Source organism: Bos indicus x Bos taurus, chromosome 7, assembly GCF_003369695.1.
Source record: "Bos indicus x Bos taurus breed Angus x Brahman F1 hybrid chromosome 7, Bos_hybrid_MaternalHap_v2.0, whole genome shotgun sequence".
Taxonomy (NCBI): Eukaryota; Metazoa; Chordata; class Mammalia; order Artiodactyla; family Bovidae; genus Bos; species Bos indicus x Bos taurus.
Genome location: NC_040082.1, coordinates 76,216,733 through 76,234,628, shown reverse-complemented (window position 1 = coordinate 76,234,628; position 17,896 = coordinate 76,216,733). Strand labels below are relative to the sequence as shown.

General features: G+C 36.5%; 1 protein-coding gene across 1 annotated transcript in view; it reads right to left on the bottom strand.

The window, feature by feature from the left end:
- HSD17B4 (hydroxysteroid 17-beta dehydrogenase 4) overlaps window positions 1-17,896 on the bottom strand; it is a 99,753-nt gene that overhangs the window by 45,897 nt on the left and 35,960 nt on the right. Inside the window, exons 9-12 of the mRNA XM_027546952.1 lie at window positions 11,168-11,259; window positions 8,342-8,366; window positions 6,724-6,852; window positions 500-603 (exon numbers count right to left, since the gene is read on the bottom strand). Coding sequence (XP_027402753.1) covers window positions 500-603; window positions 6,724-6,852; window positions 8,342-8,366; window positions 11,168-11,259 — 350 coding nt within the window. The remainder of the gene's footprint in view (window positions 1-499; window positions 604-6,723; window positions 6,853-8,341; window positions 8,367-11,167; window positions 11,260-17,896) is intronic.

Below are 17,896 nucleotides of genomic sequence, written 5' to 3'. Positions count from 1 at the left end.
TTAAAAAAAAAAAAAAGGAGACGCACCAGAGATAGTTAATCAGTAAACTTCACAAGAGCTATAACCAGACTTCTATTAGACTTCCTGACACAGTGGAGACTGTTTACTTGCAGCCATGTTGACATGTTTCCAAAATACAATCTGTCAATGCTTTCTCTTAAAAGACACGACTCAAAAGAAGCACTAAACTAAATATCCTTTTCTAAAAAGTTAGAAAGTGATGAAAGTATGATTATCAAAATGCTCCAAAATACAAAAGACACACTAAAGAAGAGTAAGTAAAAGTTACATTTAATATTTTAACCTTAATTCCATTCAAATTTTATACATATTTAGTACATGTTTTATAAAGTTTTATGGTCACTTATCTTTCCTATTTAACAATAAATTAATAGCTTGGAAAACCACTTTTTGCATGAAAGAATAGAGAAAGAAAAAAAGGAAAGAAAAGAAGAAATCTTTAGAGAAGGCAGAGTTTTAGGTTTTCTCCTCCACTTACAAATTCAGATGTGGTTGCTGATGTTGCACGGCTGGTAGGATTTGCTGAAACTTCTCCACCTGAATTTATTTTATTTAGAGCTTCGACTATACTGCCAATGGACTCTAAAAAAAAAAAAAAAAAAGGATAATAAATAATAATAATAATGCTTTTTATCCATCGATGGATGGATAAAGATGTGGTATATATATATAATGGAATATTACTCAGCCATAAAAAGAACCGAAATAATGTTAAATAGAGACATGGGTGGACCCAGAGATTGTCATACTGAGTGAAGTAAGTCAGAAAGAGAAAGACAAATACCTGCGATACCACTTATATGTAGAATCTAAAAAAAAATGATACAAATGAACTTACTTATTAAACAGAGTTATAGGTGTAGAAAACCAACCGATGGTTACCAAGGGAGAAGAGGAGAGGGGAAGGGATAAATTGGGAAATTGTAATTGATGTATATACACGACTACACATAAAACACATATCTAGTAAGTACCTACTGTATAGCACAGGGAATTCTACTCAGTCCGTAATGACTAAATGGGAAACGAATCCGAAAAAGAGTGGATACATGTATAACTGATTCACTTTGCTCTACAATAGAAACTAACACAACATTGTAAATCAACTATACTCCAATAAAAATTAATTTTTAAAAATCACTCCAAGGTCGATGAACCTAGAGCCTATTATACAGAGTAAAGTAAGTCAGAAAGAGAAAAGTAAATAGCATATGTGTTGTGCTAAGTTGCTTAGTCATGTCTGACTTTGTGACCCTATGAACTGTAGCCCACCAGGCTTTTCAATCCACGGGATTCTCCGAGCAAGAGTACTGAAGAGGTTTGCCATGGCCTCCTCCAGGGAATCTTCCCAACTCAGGGATCAAACCCACGTCTCTTACATCTCCTGCACTGGCAGACAGGTTCTTTACCACTAGCGCCACCTGGGAAGCCCAAATATCATATATTAATGCATATATATGGAATCTAGGAAAACAGTACTGATGAACCAATTTGCAGGACAGGAATAGAGATGTAGACATAGAAAATGGACTTGTGGACACAGCAGGGGAAGGGCAGGGGATGAAATGAGAGAGTAGCATTGACTACATACACCACTGCTGCTGCTAAGTTGCTTCAGTCGTGTCCGACTCTGTGCGACCCCAGAGATGGCAGCCCACCAGGCTCCCCCGTCCCTGGGATTCTCCAGGCAAGAACACTGGAGTGGGTTGCCATTTCCTTCTCCAACGCATGAAAGTGAAAAATGAAAGTGAAGTCGCTCAGTCGTGTCTGACTCTTTGCGACCCCATGGACTGCAGCCTACCAGGCTCTTCCGTCCATGGGATTTTCCAGGCAAGAGTACTGGAGTGGGTTGCCATTGCCTTCTCTGACATACACTAGCAATGTGTAAAACAGATAGTTAGTGGGAAGCTGCTATATAGCACAAGGAACTCAGCTTGCTTCTCAGTGATGACAGGGAGGGATGGGGTCCAGGGGAGAGGGAAGGTGGAAGAGAGGCTCAAGAAGGAGGGGATATATGTATACTTAGAGCTGATTCACATTGTTGTATAGCAGAAACCAGTACAACATTATAAAGCAATTGCCCTCCAATTAAAAATAAATTTAAAAATAGCACTCCCACTAAGGTATGGGAAAAATATTTGCATATATGAAACATCTAGCCAATTATTGCACACTGCCATTTAAATAGTGGTATACCAAAAAAAATAGTGACATACATGACAAACTCCCAGATTTTTCTTATATAGAACTATATTTCATTTGTACTGAAAAAAATCTTCAGTCATGAAATTCAAGTCCCTCAACTGCAGGATAACTAAAGATGCACAAACTGAATTTTCTCTTTAGGATACTGGAATTTAAATAAGACAGAGTGCTTTGGTAAACCTATTACATAAAGATCGCAAAAGCATCATCTTTCAAGAATCATAAACAGCTAATGTTCCCCTGGTGAAATCCAAATAAATGTAAGCTATTTCTACAAAAAAAAAAAAATGCTTTTGTTACAGATGTGACTAAGAAAAACTACAATGCTTTAGATAATCACGCCTGTAATATCCAGCAAACCTACTACAGAAACTTCACTTGTGTTCATGAACTGACTATATGATGTCAGGCTATTATTACAGGAAAAAAATGTGAAAGACTGAGCAGACAAGATAACCGGGTGTTTCCACATTCTCTTCAGGTTATGATTCCAAGGAGGCTCAGGGTTTTGCAAAGTATCTGAGCAATTTTACAATTCTGTAAAGTGGGACCCTTGTCCGCAGACGTACAAGTCCAAGCTGGTGGAGGGAAAACTAATTTCCCTTCTTCCCCACCATCACCCCTCCTCCAGGATGCAACAATGTCAAGATTACCTCCCAGGTCTCTATACAGGTAACCTCAGAAAATATTACTGAAAATTCTTCCATAGAAAACCACCCATTATGACCAGTGACTCCAGAGAGAGTTCAGAAGCTGCTATTCTGAGATCTAAAAGGTTAATAAAAGAGACTCATGGAGCATCCACATGTGCCCTAAGATTCCAAAAGCTCTGGGACCTTCCTAAAAACCTTATATACATGGGCCTCCTCCTAAACTCAGACAAAAATGGTACCTAGACTACAGAATGTGAGATGACCAGGGGTTTCTGCCATTCCTGGTGAAGCTAGTGGAGAGGTTTCTTGCCTACTGATGCTTCTCTTACCACCACATTTAGGTTGCTGCCTAGATAGGAGGCCATTTAACTGAAAGCATCAGGGCTTCACTGGTGGCACAGTAGTAAAGAACCTGCCTGCCAAGGCAGGAGACGCAGGTATGATCCCTGAGTCAGGAAGATCCCCTGGAGAAGGAAATGGCAACACACTTCCATATTCTTGCCTGGGAAATCCCCTGGACAGAGGAGCCTCTTCTGGAGCCAGACACAACTCCGTAAGTAAACAACAACTTTGGTACAGACTGATGGTACTGAACTCACAAAGAGACCACCTGAATTAACTCTTGGCTTAAACATTGAGAAAGTGCAGCCCACTTACTCAACTTTTCTGAAGTTTAGTTCCATCATCTGTAAAATGAGAACACTGATATGGGTGCTTGGAAAGTCTCAATTTTACAAATGATGTAAGGCTTTTTTCACTGTACTTCAAATACTAGGGGTTATCTTTTCATTTATAAGTATATAATTCATTAGTTAGCTTTTTCTTTATATTAGTCTAATACTTTTCAAAATTATTTTATCTATTTTAATTGGAGGCTCATTACTTTACAATACCATAGTGGTTTTTGCCATACATTGACATGAATTAGCCACGGGTGTACATGTGTCCCCCATCCCGAACCTCCCTCCCACCTCCCTCCCCATCTTACCTCTCTGGATTGTCCCAGTGCACCGGCTTTGAGTGCCCTGTTTCATGCATCAAACTTGGACTGGTCATCTATTTCACATATGGTAATATACTTCAGTGCTATTATCTCAAATCATCCCACCCTCGCCTTCTCCCACAGAGTCCAAAAGTCTTTTCTTTATACCTATGTCTATTTTGTTGTCTCACGTATAGGGTTGTCATTACCATCTTTCTAAACTCCATATATATGCATTAGTATACTGTATTGGTGTTTTTCTTTCTGGCTTACTTCACTCTGTATAACAGGCTCCAGTTTCATCCACCTCATTAGAACTGATTCAAATGCATTCTTTTTAATAGCTGAGTAATACTCCATTGTGTATATGTACCACAGCTTTCTTATCCATTCATCTGATGATGGACATCTAGGTTGCTTCCATGTCCTGGCTATTGTAAACAGTGCTGTGATGAACATTGGGGTACACGTGTCTCTTTCAATTCTGGTCTCCTCAGTGTGTATGCCCAGCAGTGGGATTGCTGGGTCATATGGCAGTTCTATTTCCAGTTTTTTAAGGAATCTCCACACTGTTCTCCATAGTGGCTGTACTAGTTTGCATTCCCACCAACAGTGTAAGAGGGTTCCCTTTTCTCCACACCCTCTCCAGCATTTATTGCTTGTAGACTTTTTGATAGCAGCCATTCTGACTGGTGTGAGATGGTACCTCTTCGTGGTTTTGATTTGCACTTCTCTGATAATGAGTGATGTTGAGCATCTTTTCATGTGTTTGTTAGCCATCTGTATGTCTTCTTTGGAGAAATGTCTGTTTAGTTCTTTGGCCCATTTTTGATTGGGTCGTTTATTTTTCTAGTATTGAGCTGCATGAGTTGTTTGTATATTTTTGAGATTAACTATAAAACTCGTAGAATAAAATTTAGGCAAAACACTCTCTGACGTAAGTCACAGCAAGATCCTCTATGACCCACCTCCCAGAGTAATGGAAATTAAAGCAAAAGTAAACAAATGGGACCTAATTAAACTTAAAAACTTTTGACAATGAAAAAAACTATAAGCAAGGTGAAAAGACAGCCTTCAGAGTGGGAGAAAATAATAGCAAACAAAAGCAACTGACAAAGAATTAGTCTAATACTTTTAAGGCAATAAAGTGGAATTCTGATATCAAAGAAAAGTTTTTAAGATATTTCTTCCTTTTTCCTTTTCCTCATTTTCATTGATAGGTGATTGCCATTCATAGACTAAATTTACCTCAAATACTAAAAAAAAGAATACAGAAAATGATACTGCTAATGACATAACAATCATATTCTGATTGAGAAAAGCGTAATGAAAATTTCAGCAAGTGTATCAGCAGAAAGGGAAGCATCATTAGGATAAAAAGAAAAATAACAGGCTAGTCATTTTTCATATATATTCTTCTATTGAATATTAAATATAATGCTGGGGGAAAAATAATTTTCCTGTAAATAATTCCAATTCATGATCTTTCCTCAGATCAGATCAGATCAGATCAGATTAGTCGCTCAGTCGTGTCGAACTCCTTGCGACCCCATGAATCAGACAGGCCCTTTAAATTTCATATACTATATACATACATGAGTTATACTAGAAAAAACAATATAATTTTTATTGGTCATTTCCTGTGGCATATCATAGATGATTCAGTAACTCAAGATAACAAGCATTTACTAAATGCTTTCTATGAGTTCAGCACTACTCTAGCACCAAATACAAAAGAAGGACACACAAGATATAGTCTCTGCCTCCAAAGGAACTCTCCAGTTAAGAAACCACGTACTTATGAAAAAAAAGCAGCGGAAAGCAGTTGTGATTAGACACTCAAGAGGAAGAGCTCAACTAAGAGAGAGATCCATGAAACCCAGAATATCTGGGAAGATTTTGTTGAATATCTAGGGCTTGAGTTTTTCTGAAGAAGCACTGAGATTAGCAGAGGTGATAAAAGCAGTAAGGAACATCTTAGAAAGGCAGAGAAACAGTAACAGGACAAAGTGCTAAAACAAAGCAAAATCTATTCACTAGATAGAAAAGCCCTAAGCCTAAATAAAATAGACTTAAACTTTTGAGGAAATTAAAAAAAAAAAATCAAGTCAGATAAGGAGCATGTGATTAGATATGGCAAGACTGAAATCAACCATCAGATGGGGAATAGATGCATTGAGCACAAATGGGTAAACACTTTCTACCATCCCCCAATCACAGATGTACTGAAAAACTAGGATCATAAGAAAACCAGAAAAACTAGACTTCCCTGGTGGCACAGCTGATAAGAATCTGCCAGCTAATGCAGGTGACACGGGTTTGATACTTGATCCAGGAAGATTCCACATACAAAGGGGTAACTAAGCTCGCGTGCCACTACTCCTGAAGCCCTTGTGCTCTAGGGCCCAAGCCACAACTACTGAGCCTGTGTGCTGCAACTACTGAAGCCCACCTGCTCTAGAATCTGTGCTCTGAAACAAAAGAAGCCACTGCAACAAAGAGTAGCCAGTCCCTGCTCTCTGCAGCTAGAGAAAGCCCATGCAAAAGCAATGAAGATCCAGCACAATTATAAATAAATAAAAAGACCACTGGATGCTCATATTTTTAAAATAAATAAAAATAAAAAGAGGTTTGAAAAAAAAATGTAACACGACAAAAAAAAAAAAAACGAAAATTGATAAACCGACAGTGGGAGTAACATACATATCTGACATTGGAGAGTTCTAATACTTACTGGAGCAGAAAATGTACTGTGGATGACTCGAGCATCTAAGTTAGCACAGTTAAGAAGATAGTTCCATAAGAGAAGAAAATGCTTTATTGCCTCTGATTCCCCTGGCAGGCCTGAACTCACTTCTTTACCTTGAATACTCTTAGGCTTGGTGGCATTATCGAAATCACAGATCTTCGTCCAGTTAGCCTTCACTGCCTCAGGAGTCATTGGCTGAGTCCTCTGTCTCACAAGGGCTCCAAGGCTTCGCTCCCATCGTACTGGTTAAAGAAACAAAACTGAGATGCTGAACACATAGACAGAAAGTAGAATTCATGAGTCCGATAAATTTTTTTTTTTAACTTCAAGAAAGATGGAATTTGGAAAAAAGATTCTAACTTCTAAAGACTTTTACTACAAGCCTTAAATGGCATTTTATTCTTAAAATAACAAACCCACTAAGATAGTATTAAATTTCTTTTTTTTAATATTTAAAGCCGAAGCAAAAAAACCTCTTTCTCCTCTGACTATGCCAGATACTACAAAAGGTAGGATGAATTACTGAATCAGAAAAGTTAAATTGTATATAATCACACAAAAAGACTGACTTTATCACCACAGATCACTTAGATACTACACTTCAAGGTAACAGAACAGAATAGAGCGTTGCTGGATAGCAAACTGAAATGATAACAGATCAAAGACTCCATATAATTAAATTAATGTATCAGACAGCCCCAAATAATTCTCCCTTTTCCTCCTTTTGCTCTTCCTCTCTATCCAGGGGAAGTCAACTTGATTGCCCAGATTCACAAAAATCATCATTGCTGTATAAGTTCCAAGATTTTTAACATTGTTTCTTTTTTAAAAGGCCTCAGAAATAAATAATCACTAGTAACCTTATTCAAACATAATGGTCAGATTTTGATGATGACTCAATTGAAGATTTGTCTTGGGGAATGACAGAAGCCTCTAGAGATTTCCTACTGATAAGGTTCCACACATGGCTTTTACTGCAATACCTAACCTTTCTTTCTTAAAGATATCACAAGATACTTAAAAACGTTTGAATAATATAAGTTACTTCATAACTGGAGAGATCATTAATAATACTCTATTGTAACAATGTCATCCACTAATGGAAGACTATTAAATAATTCAATTAATTTCGATACCAACATCCAACTGAAAACTTGAACTGGGATACTGGGATGTTCACAACTTTTTTTTAAATGCCATAAAATAATTATCCAGTTTGGAGCTCACAGCATGTAAGAACTGGGGGAAGAAAGGATTGAAGCCAGATGAATTTACTATTGGGCTGAAGAACAATAGCTCCAAGGAAGGAAAGAGTCAATGGGAGAAGTAGAGAACCTGCCAGCTGAGCCATCTAGGACACAGCTTCTCCCATCTTTCCAAAAAACGCTCTCCCTCCACTCACTCCTCTGCTGAACAACCATGTGGGGTGTGTCAGAGACATGGAAAGACAAACATCAATACAGAAACTGTGCTGTCTGAAGAAACAGCCAGCTCTGAAGAAGACATACTGAATAAGGACTGCCAACAGGAAAAAAATTGAAAAGATCCCTGAAATGCCACAGGCGTGCAGGACAACTTCCTTTATTTAGAAGACGTGTGTGCTATAACGATGTTTGAGTTATTATGCGTGCACTAGATCCCATGGTTAGACATTTGACAGCTCTAACTGGAAAGACAGGTTTAAAAATATGGAAATAATGTACAGCAAATCAAAAATCAAAAGACACTTACATTTTCCAATCCATCCTGCTCCAACCTACCAAAAAGAGGGGGAAAAAGTTATACCATCTAATGTGGAACTAATAGAATTTTCAAAATTAAAAAAAACAGACAGCTATTTAAGAGTATCAGAATGCTAGATGACAATGGATGAAAAAAAATGCTAAATCTCCTAAAAAAGCTAAATCTACTAAACCTACAGATCTACTAAAGCCCACTGGCCCACATGACTCTGCACTATTTATGCTATCAAAGTAGAAAACTTAAGTAGCACCTACAGTAGAAATATATGTAGTAAGCATGAGTCTGCAGGGTGTGATACCAGTTCTTCTGTGCAATCCTGGTCAAACTATCTGACTTCCCTATACCCAAGATTCCACTTATGTAAAATCAGGATAATAATACACTCTCCATGAGGTAACCATGAAGGTTAAACAATATAAATACCAAATGTGCCCAGCGCATCACTTGAAATACATGTCCCTCTACAAAGACTTAATGAATAAAAATAAATAAATGAAAAAAAATAAAAATAAATAAATAAATAAATGAAAAGTTAACAAAAAACAAAACCAGCATTTGACTTAATGAACTACGTAGTCATTTTAATGAAACACCTTTATATATAGATAAGGCAAATGACCAAATACATTAATCACCATGCAGAAAGATAGTATTTTTTCCAAAAGTCATTCAAGGAAATCCTCAGAAGAAAATGTCTGATGGAAGGAAACCTTTTTGTCCTATCTTCAAACACCACAACTACAGTGTTCCAATGCATTTAAGAGAAGAAGATATTATCAGCAAACAACACACTTCTCAGTGGCTCTAGGTTCAAAAGTGTGCCTTTTAATCACCCTTTCCTTTATATATATTAATAGGCCAATCAGCCTTGATGCTGTCAGTGGCATGGCACTGATAACAGGCAAGAAAAACATCATCTTTTAACACACTCGGGGAGTGAAGCCACAAGCTGCAAACTCGTCTCAGGTGCTAAGAAACAATACCTCCAATTGACCCAAAACATCTCTGCCATTCTAGATATTTATCAAAACTTTGCAAACGAAGTGGCAACTTACATTCGAGGTTTAAGTCAGGATATTACACACCACTCTTACGTAGTTTGTACTCAATTTTGCATACCCAGTGTCCCTTGCTAAAAATGTCCATGATGTAGTAAAATAAAGCAATAACATATAAAACTTCACTCAGCATTATCCTAATTATCTGTGTATGGATGAGTGTGTATGTAAAATGCATATCCAAAAAAAGAGACTACCCATGTAAAATGCACATCTAATAAAAGACTGGGAGAGAATATACATAAAAATATGAATAGGAACAATCTCTGGATAGTGGTAATGTGGATGATTTTATTTTCTTCTATATATTCCCCTGCATATTTGAAGTTTTCTAAAAAAAGCATACATTATTTTTGTTCACAGAATTAATAACAAATATAAACATAAAAGGCAAATAGATTTTTAAAACTCCCTTAATATGATGATAAGACAGGCAGGCCAAATTTGGAGCTCCACATGGCTTCATATTATTAAATCTTATCTTCTATAAACCTAGAGTCATAAAGTTCCTTCCACCTTTAATTTTCACAATTCACAATCAGTTACGACAGTGATTAAGACAGTGGAGGTACCCACCTCTGCTTAGACCTGTATAGACTGCTTTTCACTTACTAAACAGCTTTTCATTCAAATAAATCCGACTAATATATCATTAATTTCAAACTGAGCCAGGTTATTTTGCTACCAAGAAATAGTTTTGGAGTCATATATTTCCACATACAATAGGTTTATTATTATATTACCACAGAGACTCAAACAAAGGAGGATGATCTAAAACATAACAGCTCATGCTAGAAAAGAAAAAAAGATCAAACTCAAATGAGGACTCAAAAATACAGGGACTTTTGTGGCAGGCCTGTGGTTAAGACATTGCACTCCCAATGCAGGCGGCATGGGTTCAATCCCTGGTTAGGGAACTAAGATCCTATATGCTGCAGGCACAAACAAACAAAAAATATATATGTATACACACACACATTTATATATATGGCAGCATAAAGAAATCTGAAGGGATTTTGACTATAAAATGAAAACTGGATCTCACTGGATGGTGTGATTATGTGTGGTTTTTATTCTTATAACATTTATAAAGCTTTGCAACAGGGAAAAATAGAAAAGTTTCTTTTTAAAGTCAATACAACTAATAAGTTATGTTTACTGATCTATATACCCAGACTGAATTCCTGCTATACTGATATAATAGTTAAAATTAAAGGGTGAATGCTATGTATACTAAGAGTTTAAAAATATGATTTCCAGTTCTCACAGCAAAACCCCAAGAAAACTAAACTCAGAGAGATTAATCTGTACATTACTCCAGAGAGTCAGCAATTACCAGAGCAAGAAATCAAAATACAACCTGGCTGACTTTAAACCATCAGTTCTACCCTTTCACTTTATTACTCAATATCTCAATATCAAAATTACTCAATATCTCAATATCAAAAAAATAAGATTGTCTGTATGACTAAATGCATCATACCAATCACAATCTTTCATCTGACAATAACATCAGAAAAAAATAACTAGGGAAAAGCAGAATTTACAAGTTGCTGTTACTTTCTCAAAAAAGGATATCAGTCATACTTGTTCCTTAATTATGACATAGACATAATATTAAAAAAACATATAAGTGATATTAACTGATATAGATTTTTACAGGCATAAACAATTGAAAAATATGAATTTTTGAATCTTTGTTTATATTTTATTATACAAATATTACTTTAGGAGAAAGTAGAAAGGTGCGGAATACCTCAAACAAGCCACCGTTTTCTTCACAACTCTCATGGCAAAGCCAAAGGACCAGGGGTGCCACGTAATCCGGCTTTAGGGCTTCCACAAGGTCTGAAATAAACAGCAAAACAATCCTTACAAACAAGAATATATACATATTCCATCAATTACTTTACTTTCTAAAAATTCCTTACTTATAAATTATAGATTCAGAGACTTTTTAAATAAGAAAAAAAATAAAATTTTCAAAACTAATTAGTATTAACATCTAATAGAAGAATCTTTTCATCCCAATGGAGACTTTCAGGTTTCTAACACAGAAAGCATCAGACACACCTTTCCAAGGTCAGCAACGTTCTGTTTAGAAGACAAGTTAAAGCTGTCTCAGCGAAGACTGGTGAGCAAAGGCATACACAGCATAAGGAACTTAGATACCAGCTATTCATAAAACTATTTTGCTCTCCCAGGAGCTAGAAAACTATAAAAGAGTCCTGACAAGTGTAATGACAGTAAGATAATGATGTAAAATGGACCGTGCAGCCATTACTGATGAGTCACAAAGGGTAGGAAAGATCTTCCTGCTGCGCACCTTCTGTGAGCAACTTAACAGGCAGAAGGTGCTACAGAGGAGCATGAACACCACCTGCATTTTACTGCCGGCCCCGCCACACGGGCAACTTAGGGCACTGAGAACGTCACTCAACTCTCAAGGGCATGTGTCTGCATCTGTAAGATGGCAGTCAAAATGCTTTGCCTGCTCATTCTACCAAGTTGTTCCAAGGTTCAAAAGAGATGTAATTTGTTAACACAGCTTATAAACTTTAAAGACTCAAATTTTAATTGTGAAATGACAAAATACAGTTTTACATTTTGAAGTGACAAAGATGACATTTACAGTCCCTGTAAATGAAACAGCAGCTCTAAAAATCTTTCACTTTATGGTATTCCTGACCCCAGAAACTGTGAGATAATATATACTTCTTTGAATCCAAAAATTTGGAGTAATATATTACAAAGCAGTAAATAACTCATACAACTTGGGAAGATCATGGGTATTCATCCTGAGATTATGTCTCATTTTATGTAACAAACATGTAAGTTACATATATGACTTTCCATTGATCAAATATATTTCAAAGGGGAAAATGAAATTTCAGATGTCTCCACACACTACTCAGAACACCTGGTTCTTTAACAAATAATCCCTTTGATAGCCTGTAAGTGAATATTTCAGAAGAAGAGGAAAAAAACACTGAGGCAAAATAAATTTTTGGCTTTTTCTAAACTATAAAAAAGTAATAGATATCAAAATTTTAAATAAAAATTTAGAATCTAAAGTGTCTTTTAAAAATGACCTACAGTAATTCTCTTCTTTTACAGAAGAGAAAACAGGTCTAGAAAGATTAAGCTATTTGTCTAAAGTAGATCTTATTCTCCCAATATCTTTCAATAGAGTTTGGTGGATGTAAAGACACTACATTAAACATTGACTTAACTTCTCTAGAGGTACAGACCTGTCCAAATTAATGGAAATTACATTCTCAAAGGAAAGCGAATTTAAAAGCTATAGTTTTCAATATTTTCTTGAAGACTTGCTGCTTTCCCAAGAAAATCTACAGCTGATGGCAAAAAGTGACTAAGGTAGAAATCTAGCAAAGAAATGATAAGCATTAAAATCTCAATAGTGGTTATCTCTTGGCATGAAGCAGAGGAATAGAAGGTATAAAGTTAGATGCAAGTAATGTTTCAGTTCTTGGGTTGAGCAGCAAGTTCATGACTATGATTACATTTTGATGCCTTATTTCTTACCAGTAACCTAAGCTGTTGTGCATATGTATGTAACCGTTGTGCATATATATATATATGTGTGTATATACTTAAAAGGGAGAAAAAAGTGAATTGTATCTCTTCTTCATATAATCTAGTTCTTTAACAAGAATTCCTTCAATAAGATATGAGAGTATAGAGAGTTTTTTAAATAAGGGACTTTTTTAAATGGCCATGTTGACAAGGAAAAGGAAAAAAATTAGATCTCAGGTACAAATAACTATTCAACACTAAAGCAAACTGGTTAGGCACAGCTCTTAGAAAAAGCCAGCAAGTTCTAAAACGAATGGTAGCTCAAATGCAGAAAGTAAAATGGTCCTGTGAATAAGCATTTGTATTCCATGAAGGGATAGGCTACCCACTCCAGTATTCTTGGGCTTCCCTTATGGCTCAGCTGGTAAGAATCCGCCTGCAATGCAGGAGACCTGGGTTCAATCCATGGGTTGGGAAGATCCCCTGGAGAAGGGAAAGGCTACCAACTCCAGTATTCTGGCCCGGAGAATTCCATGGACTGTATAGTCCATGGGGTTGCAAAAAGTCAGACACGACTGAGCGACTTTCACTTTCACTTTCATTCCATGAAGCAGCTAATTTTCAAATAATTTCACTCATCAATTGTTTTGTACTGTTTCACAGAAGCTACTTTTAAAGTATTACAGATGCTTTCTTTTTAAAACATATGTTAAAGCCAGGAGTATCAGAAACTACACCCAGTTTTGCACCAGTCAAGTATTCTATTTATTATATAACCAAATAAATCAGCATTTATTGAAGATTGAAGGTGGGAGCTGGGAAGATTGAAGGTGGGAGGAGAAGGGGACAACAGAGGATGAGATGGTTGGATGGCATCACTGACTCAATGGACATGAGTTTGAATAAACTCTGGGAGTTGATGATGGACAGGGATACTTGGCGTGCTGCAGTCCATGGAGTCGCAAAGAGTCAGACACGACTGAGCGACTGAACTGAACTGAACTGACTGAAATCAGCATTGGCTCTCGATCATACATTTAAATTTTTTAATTTAAAAATTCATGTTTCATGTTTTCAAAAAATAAAGTTGGCAGACTCCTATTACCTGATTTTAAGACTTACTCTAAAACTATAGTAATCAAAACATCATGGTATTAGTAAAAGGACAGGCCCATAGACCAATACAGCAGAACAGAGAATCCAGAAATAGACTTCCACATATGTGATCAGCTGATTTTCGAGAGAAGGGCAAGGGCAATTCAAATCAAGAATGAGGAACAGTCTATAGAATAGGTGAACTGGTAGTTTCTTCAACAAATAATTGGCACTTTTTTAAAAAGGAGAATGAACTATTACATGTTAAATGAAACTTAAGAGATACAATAACAAAATGTCTATGGGCTCTGTTTAGATCCTTGGGGAATAAACCAACTCTAAAAAGATCTGCCTGCCAATGCTGGAGACACAAGAGATGTGGGCTCTATCCCTGGGTCAGGAAGATTCCCTGGAGTAGGAAATGGCAACCCACCCCAGGACTCTTGCCTAGAAAATTCCATGGACAGAGGAGCCTGGTGGGCTACAGTCCATGGGGTAGCAAAGGGTCAGACATGACTGAGCAATTGAGTGCACACACACACAGAGACCTCACAGTAACAAAATGCCTGTGGGCTTTGTTTAGATCCTTGTAGAATGAACTAACTCTAAGAAGATACTTTTTAGGTAACTGCTACTGCTAAGTCACTTCAGTCCTGTCCAACTCTGTGCTACCCCATAGATGGCAGCCCACCAGGCTCCTCTGTCCCTGGGATTCTCCAGGCAAGAATAATAGAGTGGATTGCCATTTCCTTCTCCAATACATGAAAGTGAAAAGTGAAAGTGAAGTCACTCAGTCGAGTCCAACTCTTAGCGACCCCATGGACTTCAGCCTACCAGCTCCTCCGTCCATGGCATTTTCCAGGCAAGAGTACTGGAGTGGGGTGCCATTGCCTTCTCCTTTTAGGTAACTAGGAAGCTTTAATATAAACTTAGTATTAGACAATGTTAGTGAATTATTTTAGTGTGATATTGGCATTGTGGTTATAATGTCCGTATCTGTTGGAGAGACACATTTCCAAGTATATATTAGGTGAGAAGTAATGCCTGAGATTTGCTTTGAAATATCACAGAGAAAACGGGAGAGGGTAAGAAAATAAGTCAATAAAATAAAAGCATTTTTAAATATGCCCAGAGCATTCTATTCTCCTTAACAAAGGCCTATCCTTAAGGGAAAGTATCAGAGCTTCAATTAGACTAGTGAAGCCCCTCTAGTCTCCTGTCTCAAATAAGGGGGGTAGGGAGTAGGGCTAAGAAACTCTTCTAAAAGTCAGTGTAAAGGGGCTTTGATCTTCTAAAAAAAATGAAGATGTAATTATAAGATTAGAGAACACACCCCCTCCCATTAGTTTACAGTCACTTCAACAGGACTCCAGTATAACAACAGCAGATTACAACTGCTGCAAACATACACACTCTTTAACAAAGAGTATCTAAGGAAACCCAAAGACAACAGGGTACCCAAAAACAAGGACAAAGAGGAAAATGTAGTCTCTAACACCAACAGCTACAACAACCAATAAACACAATCTAACTCCTGGCCAGACAAACATAAAACCTCACAATAAAGTTCAATTTACCACACTTCCTATCTACTCCCTCAACACATCATGTTCAGTTTTCAGCAACAATTTCAAAGCCTGCTAAAAGACAGGAAAAGTACAGGCTGAAGAGACAAAGCAAGCATGAGAACCAGCCTCAACAGACTTCCCTGGCAGTTCAGTGGTTAAGACTCTGCACTTTCACTACAGAAGGCATGAGTTCAGTCCCTGATTAGGAAACCAAGATCCCACATGCCACACAGTGCAGCCAAAAAAAACAAAACAAAGCAGAACAACAAACCAGAGATATAGCCTCAAATATAGCAGAGATTTTGGAATTATCAAACCAGGAATTTAAAATAACTGTAATTAACATGCTGAGGGCTCTAAGGGAAAAAAGTGGACAATTTATAAGAACAGGTAACTACTATAAGCAGACAGAAGGAAATGCTTTGGAAAAAAATCAAAAGGAAATGCTAAAAAGCAATGTAACATTCTGAAATGAAAAGAAGAATCAGTAAGCCTGAATATATGTTAACAGAAACTTCCCAAATTGAAATGAAATACAAAGAGAAAAAAGAAGGAAAAAAAGAGGGGGAACAGAATATCAAAGAACTGTGGTATTGTATAATTATAAAAGATAAACAGGCACATAATGGGAATACCAGAAATGGAATAAAAAAAGAAAAAAGAAAAGGAAGAAGAAATAGTTGAAGCACTGATAGCTGAGAATTTTCCAAAGTTAATGACAGATACCAACCATAGATCCAGGAACCTCAGAGGATATCAAGTAGCATACAGCCAAAAATCTACACCTCTTATTATGCATACTATATTCAAACTGCAGAAAAACAAGGAGAAAACCTTGGAGGAATACAAAGGGGAAAAAATACACCTTATGCATAAAGAAACAAGGATAGAATTATGTCAAACTCTCTTTCAAAAACCATGTTAGCAACAGAAGAGTGGAGTGAAATATTTCAAAGGCTGAAAGAAAAAAATTACCAACCCAGAATTCTGTAGCAGTGAAATTATGCTTCAAAAGTGAAAGAGATTAAGAGAATTTAAAAAACATGTTACAGATTGGGAAAAAATATTTCGCAAAACACTTATCTGAAAAAGAACTTGTTTCCAAAATCTGCAGGGAACTCTTAAAACTTAACAATAAGAAAACAAAGAATCCAATTTAAAAATGGGCAAAAGATATGAACAGATACATCACCAAAAAAGACAAATAAATGGCAAAGAAGCACAGGAAAAAATGTACATCATGTGTCATTAGGGAACTGAAAATTAAAACAATGAAATACCTTACCTACTAGAAGAACTAAAATGCAAAAGACTGACAATAATAAATGCTGGCCAAGATGTGGAGCAACAAGATCTCTCACAGACAGCCAGCGGCAACGAAGCATGATACAGTCATTTTGGAAGATGGTTGGAAATTTCTTACTAAGCTAGTCTTACCATACAATCCAGCAATTATCCTCCTTAATATTTAACAAAATGAGTTGAAAACTTCACCCACACAAAAGTCTGCACATAAATGTTCACAGAAGCTTTATTCATAATTGTCAAAAACTGGAAATAAAATATTTCTTGATAGGTGAATGAATAAACAAACTGAGGTACTTCCATACCATGCAATATTACTCAGTGATAAAAAGAAACTAGCTTCAATCCTCTCAGACATTTGGGAGAAAGAGGAGAGGGATGAAGAGATGGAACATGGGGGATTTTCCAGGAAGTGAAACCATTCTGTATGATCTGTGATGGTGGGTACATAACACTACACATTTGTGAAAACCTATGTGATTGGACAACCTAAAGAATGAGCCCTAAAGTAAACTGTAGGTAATATTGGGTTGGCCAAGAAGTTCACTCTGGTTTCTCCATCAGATGGTATGGAAAAACCGAAACAAACTTTTTGGCCAACCCAGTAAGAAGGGATCAGTACTGGTCATCAGTTGTAACAAATGTAGCACTCTGACATAGGATGTTAAAAATATGGGTAACTGTGTGGGAGGAGGAATACATGAGCACTCTCTTTACTATCTGATCAATTCTTCTATAAATCATTCTAAAAAACAATCTGTTAATTTTTACATCAATTTTTTAAAATAATTATTACAAAACAGTAAGAATGCTATTACTTCATTCTGTTAAAAAAATATGTATGTCTACGTATACAAAGAGAAAGTTTACCTCAGTGTGTTAAAATTATGGGTCATTTTTTTATTTTTCCTGTTTGTGCTTTCCTAAATTTTATATAATGAATGCAAATTACACATCATGCTTTTTTAAATTGAAAAGAA